Source organism: Lynx canadensis, chromosome A2 (genome assembly GCF_007474595.2).
Source record: "Lynx canadensis isolate LIC74 chromosome A2, mLynCan4.pri.v2, whole genome shotgun sequence".
Taxonomy (NCBI): Eukaryota; Metazoa; Chordata; class Mammalia; order Carnivora; family Felidae; genus Lynx; species Lynx canadensis.
In genome coordinates, this window is record NC_044304.2 from 52,209,771 (window position 1) to 52,227,914 (window position 18,144).

The 18,144-nt window shown below is 51.4% G+C and overlaps 1 protein-coding gene across 1 annotated transcript in view; it reads left to right on the top strand.

The window, feature by feature from the left end:
- SLC6A11 (solute carrier family 6 member 11) overlaps positions 1–17,219 on the top strand; it is a 134,002-nt gene extending 116,783 nt beyond the window's left edge. Inside the window, exons 9-14 of the mRNA XM_030307407.1 lie at positions 1,454–1,566; positions 4,631–4,768; positions 8,766–8,868; positions 9,724–9,824; positions 10,610–10,780; positions 14,743–17,219. Of these exons, the coding sequence (XP_030163267.1) occupies positions 1,454–1,566; positions 4,631–4,768; positions 8,766–8,868; positions 9,724–9,824; positions 10,610–10,780; positions 14,743–14,895 (779 nt within the window). The 3' untranslated portion in view covers positions 14,896–17,219. The remainder of the gene's footprint in view (positions 1–1,453; positions 1,567–4,630; positions 4,769–8,765; positions 8,869–9,723; positions 9,825–10,609; positions 10,781–14,742) is intronic.
- The last annotated feature ends 925 nt before the right edge of the window (positions 17,220–18,144 follow it).

Below are 18,144 nucleotides of genomic sequence, written 5' to 3' on the forward strand. Positions count from 1 at the left end.
TGTATTTTTAATATGCTAGCAACAAACAAGTGGAAATTTTAAAACTTCTGTTCTTCACAAGATACCATTAAGAAAATGACAAGGCAAGCCACAGAGTAGGAGGAAATATTAATCATCCTTCTCTGATAAAGGATTTATATCCCAAATATATCAGGAATTCTCACAACTCAAGAAAAGGGAGACAACCCAGTAAAAAAAATGGGCAAAATCAACAAGGACTTCACAAAAGAAGGCGTTTGAGCAGACAACAAAGCTACGTGAAGATACTCCACATCTGATAACATCAGGTGTTGCCAAGGTTGTGGAGCCACTGGAACCCTCCAACATTACTGGTAGAAATATAAAATGACAGCTACTTTGGAAATCTGTTTGGCATTTCTTAGAAAGTTAAAGATATGTTACCATACGACCCAGCAATTCCACTCCTAAATAGGATGGGCAAAGCTAATATAAGGTGGAAAAAAAATCAGATCAATGGTTGCCTGGAGCTAAGACAGAGAATGGGGATAGACCACAGAGGGGCCCAATGGGGCAATAGAAATGTTCTCCATCTTGAATGCAGTTATCTGGGTATATACACTTCACAACTCACTGAAGTTGTACAATTAAAATGAGTGCTTATTATAGGTAAATTAGACTTTAATAATGTTGCTTTTAAGAACAAATATAATAATCAGTTAATGTTTACTGAGTATTTATTTTAAGTGCTTTCCATATTCTGCATCATCTTATTGAATTTTCAAAACCATTTCATTAGGTAGGACTTTATCATCCCCATTTTTCAGCTGAGGAGACAGATACAGATCACAATAAAGAATAAGCATTTGAACCCAGGCCATCTGCCTGTAGAACCTGTGCCCTTGACCACTGTGCTACAGGGCTAGAATATCAGGTATCTCTCCCTCGATATTAATAAAGTTCATCCTCAGGACGTGCTAACCAAGCTCTTTATTTGGAGCAGCCAAAATAAGTGAGTATAGACACAGGAAATGAAGGGAAGAAGCAAAGGAAGGGGCAGCCTGGGGTAGGCTGTTCCTGCTACCCATTTGGAATCACCTGGTGCCTGGTCCTTGCCCCACCCTAGACTGACCCAATTAGAATCTGTGAGGTGGGCCTGGGAACCCGCATTTTAATAAGCCACCATCCCCACGTCTGCCCCAGTGAGAACAGTAGAGACAGGTCTATGCAGGGGAAGTCTGTGTGTCAGACCAACCTGGGTTTGAATCCTGACCCCTTGCGTACCTTTCTATGCCTCAGCTTGCTCATCCCTGCAATGGGCATCAAAATAGTACCAACAGCTTAGGAGGGTGGCTGGGAAATTTACCTGATTTGAGGGAGAATGAGGCATAGTACCCAGCACAAAGGGGGCACTCAATATATGACGGCTTCAAATAACAACTGAATGAGGGACCAAGCTCCACCCAGCACCTTTCTCTCTCTCCTTCCTCTCTAGGCCCCGGCCTGGCCTTTATTGCTTACCCCAAGGCTGTCACCATGATGCCTCTCTCCCCACTGTGGGCTGCCTTGTTCTTCATGATGCTGATCTTCTTGGGCCTGGACAGCCAGGTAAGGGGGAAAACTCAGGCTGGGAGGGCAGGGAGGCCAGACACTGCACTTGGGAGCAGCTCAGGGGCCTGATTGCCACCTCTAGGTGCTGCTTGTCAGGGCCCTGCTTGCTGTCCCCATGTGGTCTCCTCTCAGCAACCCCTTCCAGGCGGTCTCCTCGGTCACCCCCAGATGCACCTGTATGGGTCCCTCCACGTCTTCCCAAACATACTTTTCCTTACCCAGAATTCCCACTCCCAATAAAAATTTTTTTTAAAATTGTTAAATACTTCCATTTGGTGAAAATATTTCTGCCTAGTAGCACCACTTAGCAAGCGGGAAGAAATTCTCAGAGAGAGGCTTATAGTTAATGGCATATCTGAGGGCTCTGTCCCAGTCAAATCGTGGGGGACACAGGAACACAGAAAAGTACCTTCTTCCATCCTTCTTCTCGGTGTTACGGCCCCCAAGGCACTCCAGGATGCCACAAGGGTCCTCAGTACCACCACCAGCTCCCACTCACCCCACATCCCACCCATCTGCTCTCTTCTCATTGTTGCTAATAGGGCTCCCCCCACCCACCCTGCACTTGGCAGCCTGCCTTCCTCAGTGAAGGGTGTATAGTTAGAACTAGCAATTTATCTGTGCACGTTTTCCGTTTTCTCCTCACGAAGGCATGCATTTAATCTCACCCTGTAAAACTCACCCCAGCCTGCACTCCCAGCCCTCCTCCAGTCCTCTCCTCGGCTTTCCAGCCAGACCCCCATGGCCTCCAGTCACTCTCCACTCGACGAAATCCACCCTTTTGCCTGCTGTTCCAGCACAGCGGGCTTTCCTGTGAGCCCCAGTGAACATCTTCTACCCAAGTCTGGAGGCTGTGCTGTCAGCCTCTGTGGCAAGGTGCTACGCCCCACCCATGACCTTGTGCAAGTCACTTAGCACCCTGACCTCATGGCCGGTGTGTCTGTCAACCCGGCCAAGTCCGATCTCCCCCCCCCCCCGGATGATTTCTCAGAAACTGCAAAGCTGAGCTGCTGAAGCACCGGGTGTTCCTGCTGATAATCTTCCCTTCTATTGTTGAGGGCCAAGGCCTCGGGAGGGATTGGCAGCTTGTGCGTGACAGTGACTGTCCTGCAGTGGGAGGTGGGGGATGGGGGCCTCGGCTCTGTGAGTCCCTGGGGGTGTTGAGCGGAGCCAGCACTTGGGCTGAGACACTGTGCTAGCAAGGGAGACCCGGGGGCCCAGCGGGCAGGTGATGATCTGCTCACCCCCGTGTGTGCTGTGCTATGCTAGGACCACATCCTCTGTTCTTTGTCACAATAACCACATGGACCGAGGGCCCTTGTGTCATCCCCATTTTGCAGATGAAGAAACTGAGGCCGTGTGACCAGCTGGGACATGCACCCAGGTTTTTGTGCCTCTTAGCTACCGCATGCTCTGATGTCTCTTCAGTTTGGGTCCTGGATAAACAGCCTTCCCTGAATTGCATCTCCTTCCTTCCCTGGGGACCCCGGAGAAAGGATGAGTGCAGCCAGCCTTACTGTAGAGACAGGGTAGCCTGGAGGCTAGGAGCCTGGGCTTTGGGGTCAAACAGGGCTGGGTGTGAGTCCCAGCTCCATGACTTTCACTAGCTGTGTTCCTCTGGGCTAGTCACTTCACCTCTCTGTGCTTCAGTCCCCTGCACAGTGAAGTTGGAAATACCTTTTCTGAGGGGGTAGAAATGAAAAGTAGAAAGGATATGGGTCCAACAAATGGCCCCAGGGAAGGGGGTATCTCAACATGGTGACCAGTAAAAGAATTCTTTACTCTTTTTGCTGCCCTCCCTCTTGGCAGTCCAGCACAGTGGTTAAAGCCCAGTCTGTAGAACAAGATTCCCTGCTTCCTACCCAGGCTGTATCACTGAATACCTCTGTGACCTCAGGCAGGTGGCCTACCCCCTATACTTACACGTCCTCACTTATGAAACAGGGATAATAATAGTACCATAGAGATTAAATAAATTAGTATCTGTTAAATGCTTAGAATAGAGCCTGGCTCACCATAAGTACCATGCATTTGCCATTATTTATTATTATTATGAATTTATCAACCTTTTCTGAGGCCTTTCCTCTGTGCCACTGGAAAGAGATGAAAATCCAGGGTCCCACCTTGTAAGGGACAGATATAAGCAAGCACGGGACCCATGAGGTGAAGCAGAGGTGGGGGTGCTGGGGTAGAGGAGAGGAAAGGTCTGTTCTGCCCAAGTTGGGGGCAAGAAGGAGCAGTCAGGAAAAGGCTTATGCAGGAGATCTGCCCATGGTCTGGAAGAACCCAGGGAGGAGGGTGACTGTGTGTTGGGATATTTGGGCTGGGTGTTGATGGTTGAGTAGGAATAGAAGTGACACCGTGCGTCTGGCCCTGTCTCAGCATGGTGGGATACAGACAGGGGCTCCAGCTGTGTTGTCTTGAGCCTGCCCGGTCTGGCCGGGCCCAGAGTCTCCCACAGCACAAACACAAGAGCTGGGAGTTGGCTCGCCTCTGATTGCTCTCCATGCATCAGAGGGGTGCTTGCCCAGCAGAAGCAAAGGACAGGGGAAGTGTCACAGTCCTAGAGAATGAGGAAATCAAGCTCTGCCTGCAGACACTGACCAGAGCCTGCCACTACCAGAGCACTCACTCTCAGGATAGGTACAGAGGCGCCTATCTTGCCTCCCATACAGCATCTCACTTAAGTAGTCGACCCCAGAACAGGGCCCAGCACGTAGGCTCCTGATAGGAAATATGGGGGAGAAGGAGTACTAGCTTTGGAGTCAGAGACCCCAGTTCAAGTCCTGACTCTGCCGCTTCCTTGCTGAGTGACCTTAGGCAGGTTACTTCCCCTTCTCGGAGTTTCAGGGTCTCCATCTTTTTCATGCACTTGCTGAAGTTCTATTAAGTGCTGGGATTGTTGTTATTCTCGGGTCCTCTGTCAGTGTGAGTGTGGGAAGGAAGGTAAGGCCAGCGGGTGAGAAGCCCAGGGGTTAGACGTGTTGCACTTGTCCAGAGCCAGGGCCGCTGAGAACCAGCTTTCTCCTGGACTTGACACCATCCTCTCTGCCCCGTCCAGTTTGTGTGCGTGGAAAGCCTCGTGACCGCTGTGGTGGACATGTACCCCAAGGTCTTTCGGAGGGGCTACCGGCGGGAGCTGCTCATCCTGGCTCTATCAGTCGTCTCCTATTTCCTGGGCCTTGTGATGCTAACGGAGGTGAGCCATGTGGACGCAAGTAAGCAATGTGAACACGGTAACGTGATGGTTAAGTGCCTCGGCTCTGGCTTAGGCAGGTCTGAGGTCAAAGCCCAGCTCTGGAATTGGCCCTATGACCCTGGGCAGATCTAGTACAGGTCTAGGACTCAGTTTCTCCTCTTTGTAATGGGTTGTTGTGCAAATCATTCGAAGTTCTCCTTGAGCCCCTAGCATAATGTCTTACACGTGTGAAGGCTCAGCTAAAGGTCACCGTGGTCGCTACCAGACAGGAGTGAAACTCGGAAAGGGAGATACTGGGTTTATCTGTAGTCATGAGCCTCTGGATGCCCGGACCACTCTCACTGTAACTTCTGGGTGAAAGGGACAGTGTTAGCTATGCACCCTTCAACCAGGTACTGCTCTTGGACTAACGTTCAGAGCAGGCTTTTCTGGGACATCACTGAGAATGACACACATGAGGATGTATGGCACCTTCAGGCACTGTGTGTCTGAGCCCCAGAACCCCTTATGTATCCCTCTTCTTGCCTCTGCTGGGCCTGTGGGTGAGGAGGGGTTCACCATTAACCCCTCAAATTAAGACTCTCTTGGGGCACCTGGGGGGGGCACCTCGGTTAAACATTAGACTTCAGCTCAGGTCATGATCTCACGGTTTGTGGGTTTGAGCCCCATGTCAGGCTCTGTGCTGACAGCTCAGAGCCTGGAGAGCCTGCTTTGGATTCTTTGTCCTCCTCTTTCTCTGCCCCTCCCCAACTCTGTCTCTCTCTCTGTCTCAAAAATAAATAAACATTAAAAAAAAAAAAAGACTCATAATACCATGTTTCTCCTGCAACCATCCTGTCCAATAAATACTTTCTCAAGTACCTTGAGGTGGTGACATTAGGTATCTTTACCCCCATACTCACAAAATTAGTTAGTTTAAAAAGAAAAAAAAACACAGAAAACTGTTGCTGGGAGACAAGAAGAGGTTTTGTAAGAAACGTGGAAAGAGAGGAGGGAATTCCAGATCCATCCAAGCGGCTGAAGTGATACTGAGGTCGGTCTGGGGAATCTTCCGCATCCTCTGCTTCTCAGCTCAGAGGCTGCCTCCTGGAAGCCTCCTCTGCTTTCCTTCCTCCAAGCACTTTGTTCCAGGCTCAGCCCAGCCTTTCTCCCACCTTAGAATGACCCTCCAAGCACCTGTCTCTCCCCTACCAGGCTCTGAGGTCCTTGAAAACAGGAGCTGGCCTTGCGGGAGGGGGAGGGCTCTCTTCCCTTGGGGCCTCATAGGGGGCAGGCACTCAGGGCGTGGTGGCTGGTGTTATTAGTGTTCCTAGTCATTGTCACATTAATGGAAGTGATAATCAGCTTTGTGCAAATGAATGGTGTGGCATTCTATCTCTCCTCTTCCCACTGGGGAAACCAGCCAGCAGGGCTTCATTAAGTGCTGATTCATTACACAAAGTAGAGTCTTTTGTCACCTACGTACAAATTGGGGGGTTAATGTGATGAGTTAAAGGGGGCTGGTGGGGACTGGGCTGCAAGAAGATAAGCGGGGCCGTGGGCGTGGATGTCACTGGCCTGGAGCAGGCGGACAGAGGACCTTGCTGGACCTCCGGTGCTGGGAGCCCCGGGCCTCCCAGAGCCTGCTTGCCCACCCTTCAACCTGAGGGCGTGGATCTGCCCAGGGGTGCCTCCTGGCCCCCAGGGAGGAGCTGACCATTCATCAGCAGACGCGTGGGCTTCACATGCCAACCTTCTGCCTCCCCGCAGGAAGATCCGTGAGTGAGCGCAGCAGGAAGTTCAGATGGCCAAATGGGCCATGTCCGCCCCAGCCTCCACAGTAATTGCCGGCGAGATCCTCTCCCTTAAGTATACACATTTAATGTTCGGCTCTGGGGAAGAAATAGGCCACAGATTTCTTGTCTTCCACGAAGGCAGTGTGGTGGAGGGTTAAGAGCACAGGCTGTGCGGCAGTCGGCCTAGGTTGAGTCCTCAGCCCAGTGACTGGCTAAAGCCGGATGACTCTGTGCCTTGGTTTCCCCCATGAACGCCGAGGACAGCAGTCGTGCCTGCCTCGTAATTAATTACACACACTGCAAGGACCAACCAGACTGAGACCCGGCACGCAGTTCACTCAGAGCCTGGTGCTTGGAGAGCGCTGCATACGCATGTATGGTGTTCATGGAAGGAGACGCTCAGGAGAGCCCTTGGGAGTGTGGTCTCTGCTTTTAACTCAGAAAGCCACGCCCACTGCTGGTCGCAGAGGAGCCTCTGGTTGGCTCCTTACTCTCACAGACCTGAATATCCACCACGTCCGGCACCGATGGGAGGCCCCAGACCAGATACGGCCCAGAGATCCCCTTTGTTTCACCCCCAATGTGTTTTTAAGAACGTGAAGAGGTTGCCAACTATTCAGGAGAAAAAGATTTCTCAGGAAAGCCTGGATTTCTGGCATCTTCTAGAAAATCTGCATATCTGGCCACACTCAGACCTGCCTCCCCCAGCGACTCAACCAGACTTGTGTGTGGCCAAATAGCACTAGTCCCCACCATTTCCTGCCAACTGGGCCAATGTCTCTCCCTTGTGTTACCTGTCTGGCCCTGTAGGCACTGAGATGTTGCCCCTGATGCAGCTGAAGAGATGTGTGGAAATAGTCCCAGCCTGTGTGTGGAAATAGTCCCAGCCCAGTCCAGATGTGAGGAAATAGTCCCTCAGGAGGAGGCCTTGGGGGCTGTGGGAGCACAGACCAGAAGCTTAATTCCAATTACGTCCCTGTGGCAGACACACAGGAGGCTGTCCAGGCTTTGTCCTGGCCTCTTACCCTCCTGTCCTGGCATTCACAGTGCCTCCCCCAACCAGACCCTCCTTCCCTTTTCGACTTTTATTTCTCCTGCTGTTGGTTGTGTTCCCCTAAGGGCAGTCACGTATTATAAAGATTTTCTGTAAGGATTCCAACCCTTCCCACACCTGTAGCTGGCCTCCCCGCCTCCCCCAGCCCAGATGCCATCCCTCCTTTTTAGGAACCTTCCCAGATCACCTTGGCCACCTGAGCTTATACCTCCCAGGCCTTTCCCTGAAGTCCATCATCACAGATGTATATACCACAGAGCTGGCCCACGCCAATCCTGCATTCCACAAAGATTGCACACCTAGTCTGTGCCAAGGCCTTGACCAGAAATGGACACAGCTGTGGACAAGCCATTCAGAGTCCCTCCCCCACGGGGCTCTCACTCCACACAATTCAACTTGCAACTATCGGGGACCTACTTCGAGCCAGGCCCTGCGCTGGCAGGAGACAAAACTGGTGTGGGGGCCTCCCCAGCAGAAGCCCAGAGCTAATAGAGCAGCTGATGGGAAAACTTGTTTTAAAAACTGTGAATCCAGAAAATGTGCTACAGAGGCTTTCAGGGAGGGCTTCCTAGATGAGGTAACATTTGAGCTGAGCTTTGAAAGAACTTACCAAGCAAAAGGGAACAGCACAGAGGCAGGACGATCCCTTGGTCTGTCGGGGGGAAGCGTGTTGAAGTCGGCTGGTAGGAAGGCAGACAAGGCCGAGTGAGAGGGGAGCTGTGACTGTCAGGCTGCCTGAAGCCAAGGGGTAACGTTAAGCTGTGGAGGCACATGGTTGGATTTGCGTGTTATAAAGGTCCTGGTGAAAGCTGATGTGCCCAACATCTAGAGAGAGGGAGACCTGTGGGGAGGCTGTTAGAGCCATCAGGGAGAGGGGCTGAGGCCACCTCTGGTTTTCCATGTTGTCTTTGGCATGTGGGGAACAGAGACAAGACAAACGATTGCAATCTGAGCAGCCCCAGAGGGTGGAATCTTATGGGGTGCCCAGGTGCAGAAGGGATATCGTTTGGGGAGGATAGGGAGAAGCAGTCTGCCCTGGTGGAAGTGACTCCTGGCCGATGGTAGCCCCAGGGCACAGCAGAGGCCTTTCCGAGGCCAGCTGGCCAACCCTGCTCTCCCATGTGTGTTTGCGTCCCTCTGTCCATGTATCTGTCCTCCTGCTCTGCAGGGTGGCATGTACATCTTCCAGCTCTTCGACTCCTATGCTGCCAGCGGGATGTGCCTTCTCTTTGTGGCCATCTTTGAGTGTATCTGCATCGGCTGGGTGTATGGTGAGTAGAGGCCGGGCCCACCCACACCCCAGCAGCCTGCCGTGGTGCCCAGCATATGGACGCCTGGGGCCCGGGAGGGCTCAGGTTCTCCGTGGCTTGTCTCCATCTGTGTCCACCTCTTCTTCCTTTCCTCAGGGGCTCGGCCTTTCATACTTGTCAAGAGAGTTTCTTACTCTTACACCCCTGCAGCACAGGGAGGGGTTCCAGACTCAGGCACTGTGACCTTGGGCCTGTGCTTCTCTGCCCCTGAGCCTCAATTTTCCCATCTGTAAAATGGAGTAGCCCTCACCATGTCTACAAGTAGGAGATAGTGTGGGCAAAACAACAAGCACAGTGCCTGGCCCTCAGTCAGCAGCTGCCTTGTGGTCCTCCTGTTTCCTCCTATATCCTATGAGTGGATGAGGATCTGGACTCATTGGTGATGGACACCCCCACTGGGAGCATAGCTTGGCAACAGGGCCCCCTGTGGGCTGCCCTACTCATTAACAGTCCAGCCAAGCAGTCGCCTTCAGAGCCCTGCCCCAGCCCCCACGCATGTCAGCCAGGCCCAGGGTCTGCCTCTCAAAGGGACCACCTTCTACTTTGTTCCCAGAAATGTTTCCTCTTTACTGTTTCCTGGGCCTCACTGCCCAAGGTCAGTGGTGTTCCCAGTATCAGACCAGAATTCCTCCTACTGCAGTATATTCTGAAACCTCACATACATAACATCTTGGTAGCTGTTCAGTGGTAAATAAGGTCCCTGCCATCATTTGTCTGTCTTGGGCTGGGAAAAGCAAACACTTCTAGCCTTCTGTCTGAGTCTTGTACAAAAATTCTCTGGGATGTGTGTGTGGCTGTCTGTTTTATCCTGGACAGGAAGCAATCGCTTCTACGATAACATCGAAGACATGATTGGCTACCGGCCACTGTCGCTCATTAAATGGTGCTGGAAGGTTGTGACCCCCGGGATCTGTGCGGTAAGGGCCCTGCCAGAAGCTGCCTCCAGCCCGCCCACCCGCTTTTCCACTCTAGCGCCATAAGCCTGGCCGAGGCTGAAACTGAGGAGGTGACGGCCCCCTGGGTGACCCTCTGTGAATTCAGAGTCCACGGCACCCAACAGCTTTCTAAGTTGGAGTCATGGGGTCAGTTTCTGGGCTCGGCCAGGGAGGGGCCTCCCTGGGATCCCAGCTCTGCCACCAGCTTGCTGGGTGACCACAAGTAAGTCTTCTCCCTTCTCGAAGCCTTGGATTCTATACCCACAAGCTAAGTGTCCGGGGCCTGTCTCCGTGGTGCCCAAGGATTGTACCACGGACAATGTTTAGCTGTGCAGTTAACTGAGAAAGCCACAGAATTGAGGGTAAAGTTGGAACTCATGCTCTGCCCCTCAGGCCAGACCCTGGAGGGGACTTTGTGAATGGATGTTTGATAAAAACTGCAGCCCCGCTGCTCTTTACCAGGTGCTTGGCATGTGAAGCATCTCAGAGCATCTTCACAAACCATCATGGTTTTGAAAGGCAACTTTGAAAGCAACGCCAAGAAGTAGCTAGGGAAAAATGAAAATCCCTGATTGGGCAGAGGCGGCGGATGGAGCTCCTGGGGGGGGGGGGGGAAGGAGCTCCGAGCCCCGAGGAGGCACTGGGCCCTGTGGGCATCCCTTCCCTGTGCCCGCGGTGCTGGCGATCCTGTGCAGCGCCTCCCCTGTCCAAGACCATCACACAGGCCTGCAGCCGGGCCCCCAGGGACCTCTCCTGTCTCTCCACAGGGCATCTTCATCTTCTTCCTGGTCAAGTACAAGCCTCTCAAGTACAACAACATGTATACCTACCCCACCTGGGGCTACGGAATTGGCTGGCTCATGGCACTCTCGTCCATGCTGTGCATCCCACTCTGGGTCTTCATCAAGGTGTGGAAGACAGAGGGGACGCTGCCTGAGGTGAGACAGCCCCGGGCAGGAGGCCGGCTGGCAAGGGCAGCTCTGAGGGGGGGCTGAGGCACATGCGGGGACTGGCTCTGCCTCGGGTGGGCCAAAGAGCAGGAGCAAGTCCATGGGTCTTACCTGAGCAGGGAGTGTGTTAAGAATGAGCCCTCGCATGTCTCTCAGGGAAGCCACTGCCAGCCCCTCCCTGGCAGGTGTTCATTGTTTCCATTATATGAGGTCATCTATATGAGGCCTTGAGGTTGGGCCAGGTTCTCTGAGTTTCCTCATCTGTAAAATGGGGACAACAGCAGTTCCTGACTTACAGAGGATTTTGTAAGGACTTGGTGAGTTCATACAGGGAAAAGCACTCAGACCAGGACCTGGAACAGAGACTGACCAAGTGGTAGCTTTTACTGTCCTGTTAATTCATGAAGGACCCCATACCTGGGGCGAAGGGAGGGGGAACACCTATCCCGTGTCATCACCGTGCCAGACTCTGTACGTGCTGTATCTCCTTTAGTCCTCAGAGCAAAGCAAATGCTGGCCTCATTTTCTGCATTCAATAGGTAGAGAAACTGAAGCTCGGAGAAGTTAAATCATTCAACCCAAAGTGAGCATCACACAGCCAAAGCTTAGCAAACCAATTTTTTTTGAGATATGATTGACATATAGCATTAGTTTTAGGTAACAACATAATGATCTAACATTTGTATGTGTTGTGAAGTGATCACCACAGTTAAGTCTAGTTAACATCTATCACCCCGCAGTTCCAAATGTTTTTCTTGTGATGAGAACTTTTAAGATCTATTATCTTAACAACTTTCAAATATATAGTACTGTATTATCAACCATAGTCACCATGTTGTGCATTATGTCTCTGACTTCTTTATTATGTCTCCATGAAGTTTGTACATGTGGACCCCCTTCACCCATTTCCCCACCCACCCCCACCTCTGGCAACCACCAGTCTGTTCTCTGTATCTTTGAGCTCTGTTAGGTGTTGTTTGTTTGTGTGTTAGGTTTTTGTTTGTTTTTCAGTTTTTGGGTTTTTTTAGGTTCCACATATAAGTGATGCCATCGGTATTTGTCCTTCTCTGATTCATCTCACTTAGCACGATACCCTCAACATCCATCCATGTTGTCACAAACAGGATTTCCCTTTCTATGGCTGGGTAATATTCCAGTGTGTGTGTGTGTGTGTGTATGTGTGTGTGTATACACATACACATACATACATATATATGCATGCCACATCTTCTTTATACATTCGTCCACGGATGGACAGTTAGGTTGTTTCCATGTCCTGGCTGCTGTAAATAATGCTGCAGTGATCATGGAGGCATACATACCTTTTCAAGTTAGTATTTTCCTTTCCTTCAGATAAATACCAGAAGTGAAATTGCTGGATCATATGGTAGGTTCTATTTTTAACTGTTTGAGGAAACTTCAGAATGCTTTCCATGGTGGAAAACAAATTTTTTAAAAACAATCTTGTTACAGTATGTTTTATATATCCTAAAATTCACATGTCAGGTGTACCATTCAGTGATTTTTGTAGTAATTTTCTGTGTGTGAGAATCATCACCAGGAGTCAGCTTTAAAACCTGTCCACCACCCTAAGAAGACCCCTCATGCCCTTTCACGGTTTTCCCCATTCCCACCCCAGACACCACGCATCTCCCGTCTCTGTGTATTTGCCTGCTCGGGGCACTTCCTGTCAGCGGCATCGCACCATATGTGGTCCCTTGGTGGCAGGCAGAGTTACAAACACACCGTGGTACTCCAGAGCATCCGCTGGTTCTTTACTCTACTTTCCCACCTGCTGGCACATCAGATGGTTTGAGTCACTTTCTCACTCATTTAGGGAACTGCTACGTGCCAGACGCTGTTCTGTTTACAAACACTGCACCATCGAATTCTCATAGTAGTCCCCTGCAGTGGAGGCTCTTCCTGCCCCCGCTTCGCAGAGGAGAAAGCTGAAGCACAGAGAAGTGAAGCAGCTTGTCCAAGAGCACACAGCCTCAGAGTGACAGAGCAGAAACTCTGAAGTCTGGGCTCTCATTGCCTGAGTTTTGCGGCCTCCTACATCTGCTAGCCTGGCCACACTCCACTGCCAGACTCTGTCTCTGCCCCAGTGCCACATGATAGGGATCTCAGGGGTTGACCTTTCTCTCTCCAGGACAAGGCCAAAGGGAAATGGGAGTAGTTGTGTGTGCAGACACCCAAATGCAGCTCAGAGCCGGCTTCAACCAGCCTGCCTGCCCACTGAAGGGCCTAAGCTCCAGAAAAAAGCTCCACATATCCAGCCAGAAGGAGCAAGCCGAGAGGGAAAGCCCCTTTCTCAGACCTGCTCATGCCCCCAAAGAAAGTTTCCTTGGCTCCTGCAGGGAATATAGGTCAAGGGCAGTTGGTGAATTTTGATCTGGAACCAAACCATGTCTGTGGTCCTTGCCGGCCCCTGTCCAAACTTCTGTGGCCTTTGGTATTCAGGAATGCTCTATGTCGCCTTACAAATCCTCCAGAGATCAGCTCAGGCCTGGCAAGGAGGGAGCGAGGGAGGGCTGGGGAAGGAGAGGCTAGTTTCCTGAGCTTCTTCCACGTCCCTAAGCTCCCATACCTGCCTCCACAGAGAGCAAGGTTCGTTAAAGACAGCAGAACTGGTTTCCAGGCCATCCCTGAAGGTTCTACCAGCTGACAGGAAGGATCTGGAAGGAATAATGGGGTCAATGGTACTTACCCCTCTGAGAACTGCTGTGAGGATAGATATCTGTGCTAGTCTGTGACAAGCTCAACTAAACTGGACCTCATGTTAATCCTAGGAGACAGGTGCCCTTGTTCTCCCCCTTTGACAAATGAGGACACTGAGACGCAGAGAGGTTAAGTTTCTTGCCCCAGTTCAGTGGCAGAGCTGTGATTCAAACCCAAGCGCCTGGCTCTGGAGCCAGTAGTCTTTGCCCCTGTCCTGTGTTAAGAGCTTAGTGCAGTGCCTGGCACACAGGAGGCGTTCAGCACGGGGGAATCGGGCTGCTTATCCCACCTGGACAACGTAGGTTCAGCCTCTTAGGCATGGCAGTATCTGCAAGAGAAGACGGAACCTTGATCATGAAAAAACAGGCCTCCCAAGTCTTTGCGGCTTCCCTGGGGGAAAGGGTTTATGCCCAGCAAGGACATCCCAAATCCTGGTATAGTGTCTTCTCCTGATGGAATGTGTGGGGTACATGTGAAGCTGAGGTGTGGGACCCCAGGCAGCATTGTGGCAGCAGACGTGTGTCAGGAGTCTGCCTGTGTCCTCTGCTCCCTCACTGGTACAGTCAGGATGAGAGTCATGCCATCTGTGCCCAGCCCAGTGCTGGCCACTTTCCAAGTGGAATGGGGCTGTGGCTGTGACAATGTTCCCATCTTCAAGCATGGCCAGAGGAGCACATGGCACACACCACGTGTTCCCCTGGACAGTGGCAATGTGATGACATCCCTTTTGTGGGAAATATACCCATTTATCCAGCAATCATGTAAACAGCCCTAGAGTGAGCCTTAGCTCCCTCATACAACACCCCTTGCAGGCAAGTACTATTATCCCATTTCACAGAACAGGAAAGCGCAGCTCATAGAGGTTAGGTAACTTCCCCAACACAGCTAGTGAGTGGCTGAGCAGAGATTCAAAGCCCAGCTGCTCTTCTCCACCACAGGGAGGGACGAGGTGGTCAGCCCCCGATTACACCCAGTAGGCCAGGTACAAGGCTAAGCACTTGTACAAGCCATCTCCTTACTCCTCATTGTCCCCATTTTCCAGAGGAGGAAACTGAGACCCATGAAGGTCAGTTCATCAGAACAGAGCTCTAAGTGGCAGCGCTAAGGCCCAGATCTTGGTCTGATGGCTCTGTGGCCCCGTGGTGTCCACCCATGCAGGTGGGAGAGGCCGAGGCAGGTGCCGGGACCCCGGCAATCCCTCTCAGACAGCTCTTCTCCTCTCCACGTAGAAATTCCGGAAGTTGACCATCCCCAGCGCTGATCTGAAAATGCGGGGCAAGCTTGGGGGAGGCCCACGGACGGTGATGGTTAATGACTGTGACGCCAAACTCAAGGGCGATGGGACCATTGCAGCCATCACAGAGAAGGAGACACACTTCTGAGCAACACCTCCACCTCGGATGCCTCTCCTTCCTTTCCTCCCCCCACCCCATGTGTGTAAATGAATACCTGAAACATGTATTTCACCTAATGATAGAGGCTTGCTCGTTTTGCACAGGATTTATTAACAAGTTAATTTTAAGGTGGCCGTGTACACTCTGGAAAGTCGCATTCCCCTCCTTGCCCCCAGTTATCATGTAAGTAACATTACAAAGAGATAATACTGTACAGGGACTAGCAGAATCTTCTGTGCTAGGATGGTGTTAACCAATGTTTTCTAGGGGGTAGGGAGAAGTTGTATCATATGGTCAAACTTTTATACTTGGGCTGTGGGGCAGGTGGGGTGGGAGTGATGCCTGTTCTCCGTCAGCCTTTTAGCTGACCAGACCGCATCCCACGCTCGTCCCTGATGAGCTGCCTGTCCTCCATGCCCCCAGGAAGCCTTTGCCTTCAAATCCTGCCTTTGCCATCCCCGATCCCTTAGTAGTGGGTTTGCAGACAGCAAGGCTATGTCAGAGGAGAGAAAGTCCCACCAGACTCAGGACTCCTGGGTTATAGCCCACCCCCAACCCCACCTCCGCCCTGATCCCTCTAAGTGACCTTGGGCGCTCCCATCACCTCCCTGGGCCTCAGTTTCCCCATTTCTCAAATGGGGAGGGCTGGATCCGGTGATCTCTGAGGTCCTTCCTGGCCCTGCCACATCTCTTGGGGGTTCTCTCAGTGTGCCTCACTGGCTGGCAGGCCTGACCTTGATCTCGGATTATTCTGAAGACTCACTCCCAAGCTATCATCCCTGCATTGCACCTCCTGCTTATTTAAAATCAAGTTTGTTGCGAAAATGATGTGGTGTTTCCCCGTAAAACTCTAGTTTGATGCGTCTGTGAGTGGCTCCATTCTCTGGAGTCCTTCCAGGTCCTCGGCCCCCATGACAGGGCTCCTCCTGTCCTATCCATCTGCTCTCCCCCCTCATCTCTGCCTCTCCATTCTCATGGGGCTCGCTGGCATCTCCTGGGCGCTAATATTTGGGGTCAGGAAGCAGCCGCTATTCCCTTGTGGCTGTTTGTCCTGCTGCTGCTCCAGCAGGGATCTGTGTCTAGAACCTTCCACCAGCCTCCCAGGGGAAGGAGCCATAGTAGGGCCTGAGCCCTGGTTTTCTCCTCTGACCCCTTCTCCATCTGCCTGTCACCTCTTCTCCTTCTTGCTGTCCTCTGCCCTCCTCTCTCTCCCCCTGTCCTACTTCCTCTCAGTCCTCCCCATCTTCTTTCCTATCACCAGCAGACCCTCCTCTCAGAGGCTTCTTCCCCACCCTGTTTTTGGGAGCCATCCTACCTGCCTCTCTCACCAGGTGGCTGAGAAGCCTTGGCACTTATACTGGAGGGGAGAACTTGGCTCCCACCCCTCCCTCTGTGCAGGCCTGGGGTTGCTGGGGGGTGCGGCCAGTGCTGCCTCAGACCCCTCTGCCTGACCTCTCTTCTTTAACTGGATTTCATCAACCCTCTCTCTTGGATTCTGAGTTATTTGGGGACAGGGAAGGTGCATTCTTTATCCTTTTCCTGTATGTTGCCGGTTTTATTTGATGGAAACAGGAGCTTTCTCCAAACTAAGACTTGAGTTTCCCATAGGGAACCCACCTGTTTGATTCACCCAAAACTTTCCAAACTGACAGCTTCTCTGCTCTGGCCAGCCCCCACCTGAAGCCCAAGTTTGCTAGAAGGGATGCCCAGTGCCCACCCCCGAGGCAGGTTGGGACGCCTGGTTCTGGGCCCCCTTTTGCACACACTGCCCAGGCCTGCCTGGCTCTCCCTACACTGTCTGACCTGGTGGCCCCAGAAGTGGACCGAGGAAGATTGGGCCTTGTGCTGAGCCCTCTGCTTGTGTCTGTCCTCGGCTACTCTTCTTCTCCCACCAGGTCCCGGGGAAGGAGACTCCCCCCTGCTGCTGCTACCGATTCTCCACCTACAGCTCTGAGGTCTTGCTGGGGACACACTGCATTGTACCTGTGGCACTTAACATTTCACTCACTTAACACTACTCATGGGGCAGGGCGGAGGGAGGGCTTTTGCTCTTTGTTTTTTGTAATTTCCTACTAGTATTTGGGCAACTTGGGGTGGGGCGGGGAGGGAAGTGTGGGGGCAGGGGAAATGTCATTGTGGTGACTTTTTTGATATTCATTAGAAACAATACATCCTTTCTGAGATATTTACAGAATTATTAAAAAATGAAAAAGGTTGTACTGTTTTACATAATGAACGTTTTTATTGGGTATTCAAAGGACACACGATTGTCTGCTTACTCATTTTTAAAAATTAAAGGAATGAACACACTATATGTGGCTGTTCCCAGCAGAGTGGTATTCATTGAGTTGCTCTTCCTGTACTGTATTACCTCCACAATATACCTGCAAAACCACCTTGGTTCCATACTTGGAGGTTGCCATTTTAACTCAGGATTACAAATTAGAAGCACCCGAGGGTGTTGTAGGAACCCACACTTCCTTTCCTTCCTCGCCATACATTGAACATCTCCTTGTGCTAGGTCCTCTACAAAAGTTGTCTCTTTACTCCTTCAAAATAGTCCGATAACAGAGGCTCCTCCCACGTATTACATCCCCCACTTTACAGATAGGGGAAATTGAGACACAGAGAAGTCAGGTCTGTCTGAACTCAAAACCCAGTCTTGAATCACTGTGCCTTACTGTCTCCATGCTGGCAGACCTGCATGTCTGAGGCAGACAAGGTAGGGTGGAAAGACATGATGATTTGAAACATGCAGCCCTGGTTTGGGCTCCAGGATAGTCCACAGAACAGTGAGATCATCCATATACAGTGTCTGCTCATTCCTGTGTGGTTGACTCTTCTGTTTAAAATCCCCGATCTCAGGATCCACCCAAACCTGTCTTGGCCTCTCACCCTCTCTTAGGCAGTAGCATCCACTCACAAGGAAAGCATCCCCACAGAGTTCCAGGTTCAGAAAATCTCTGATGGCCAGAGGGTCCTTGAGAACTTAATAATTTCATAGAGCCACAGGGATTGGTACAGTCACCTATCTGCCACCATTCCCTCCTCGTGTCTGAAAGTGTATTAAGCAGTTGGTGCAAAGCATTTAAGACACAAAGAGACTGGGTCACAGAAATGTGGGTCTCCCTCATCCCCAGGAAATCTGATTTGCAGACACTTAAGCTTACAGAATTGTAAACTATGGCATTATTTTACCCAGTAGACCCTGTAGCCTGCAGTGTGTGTTAGTGACCC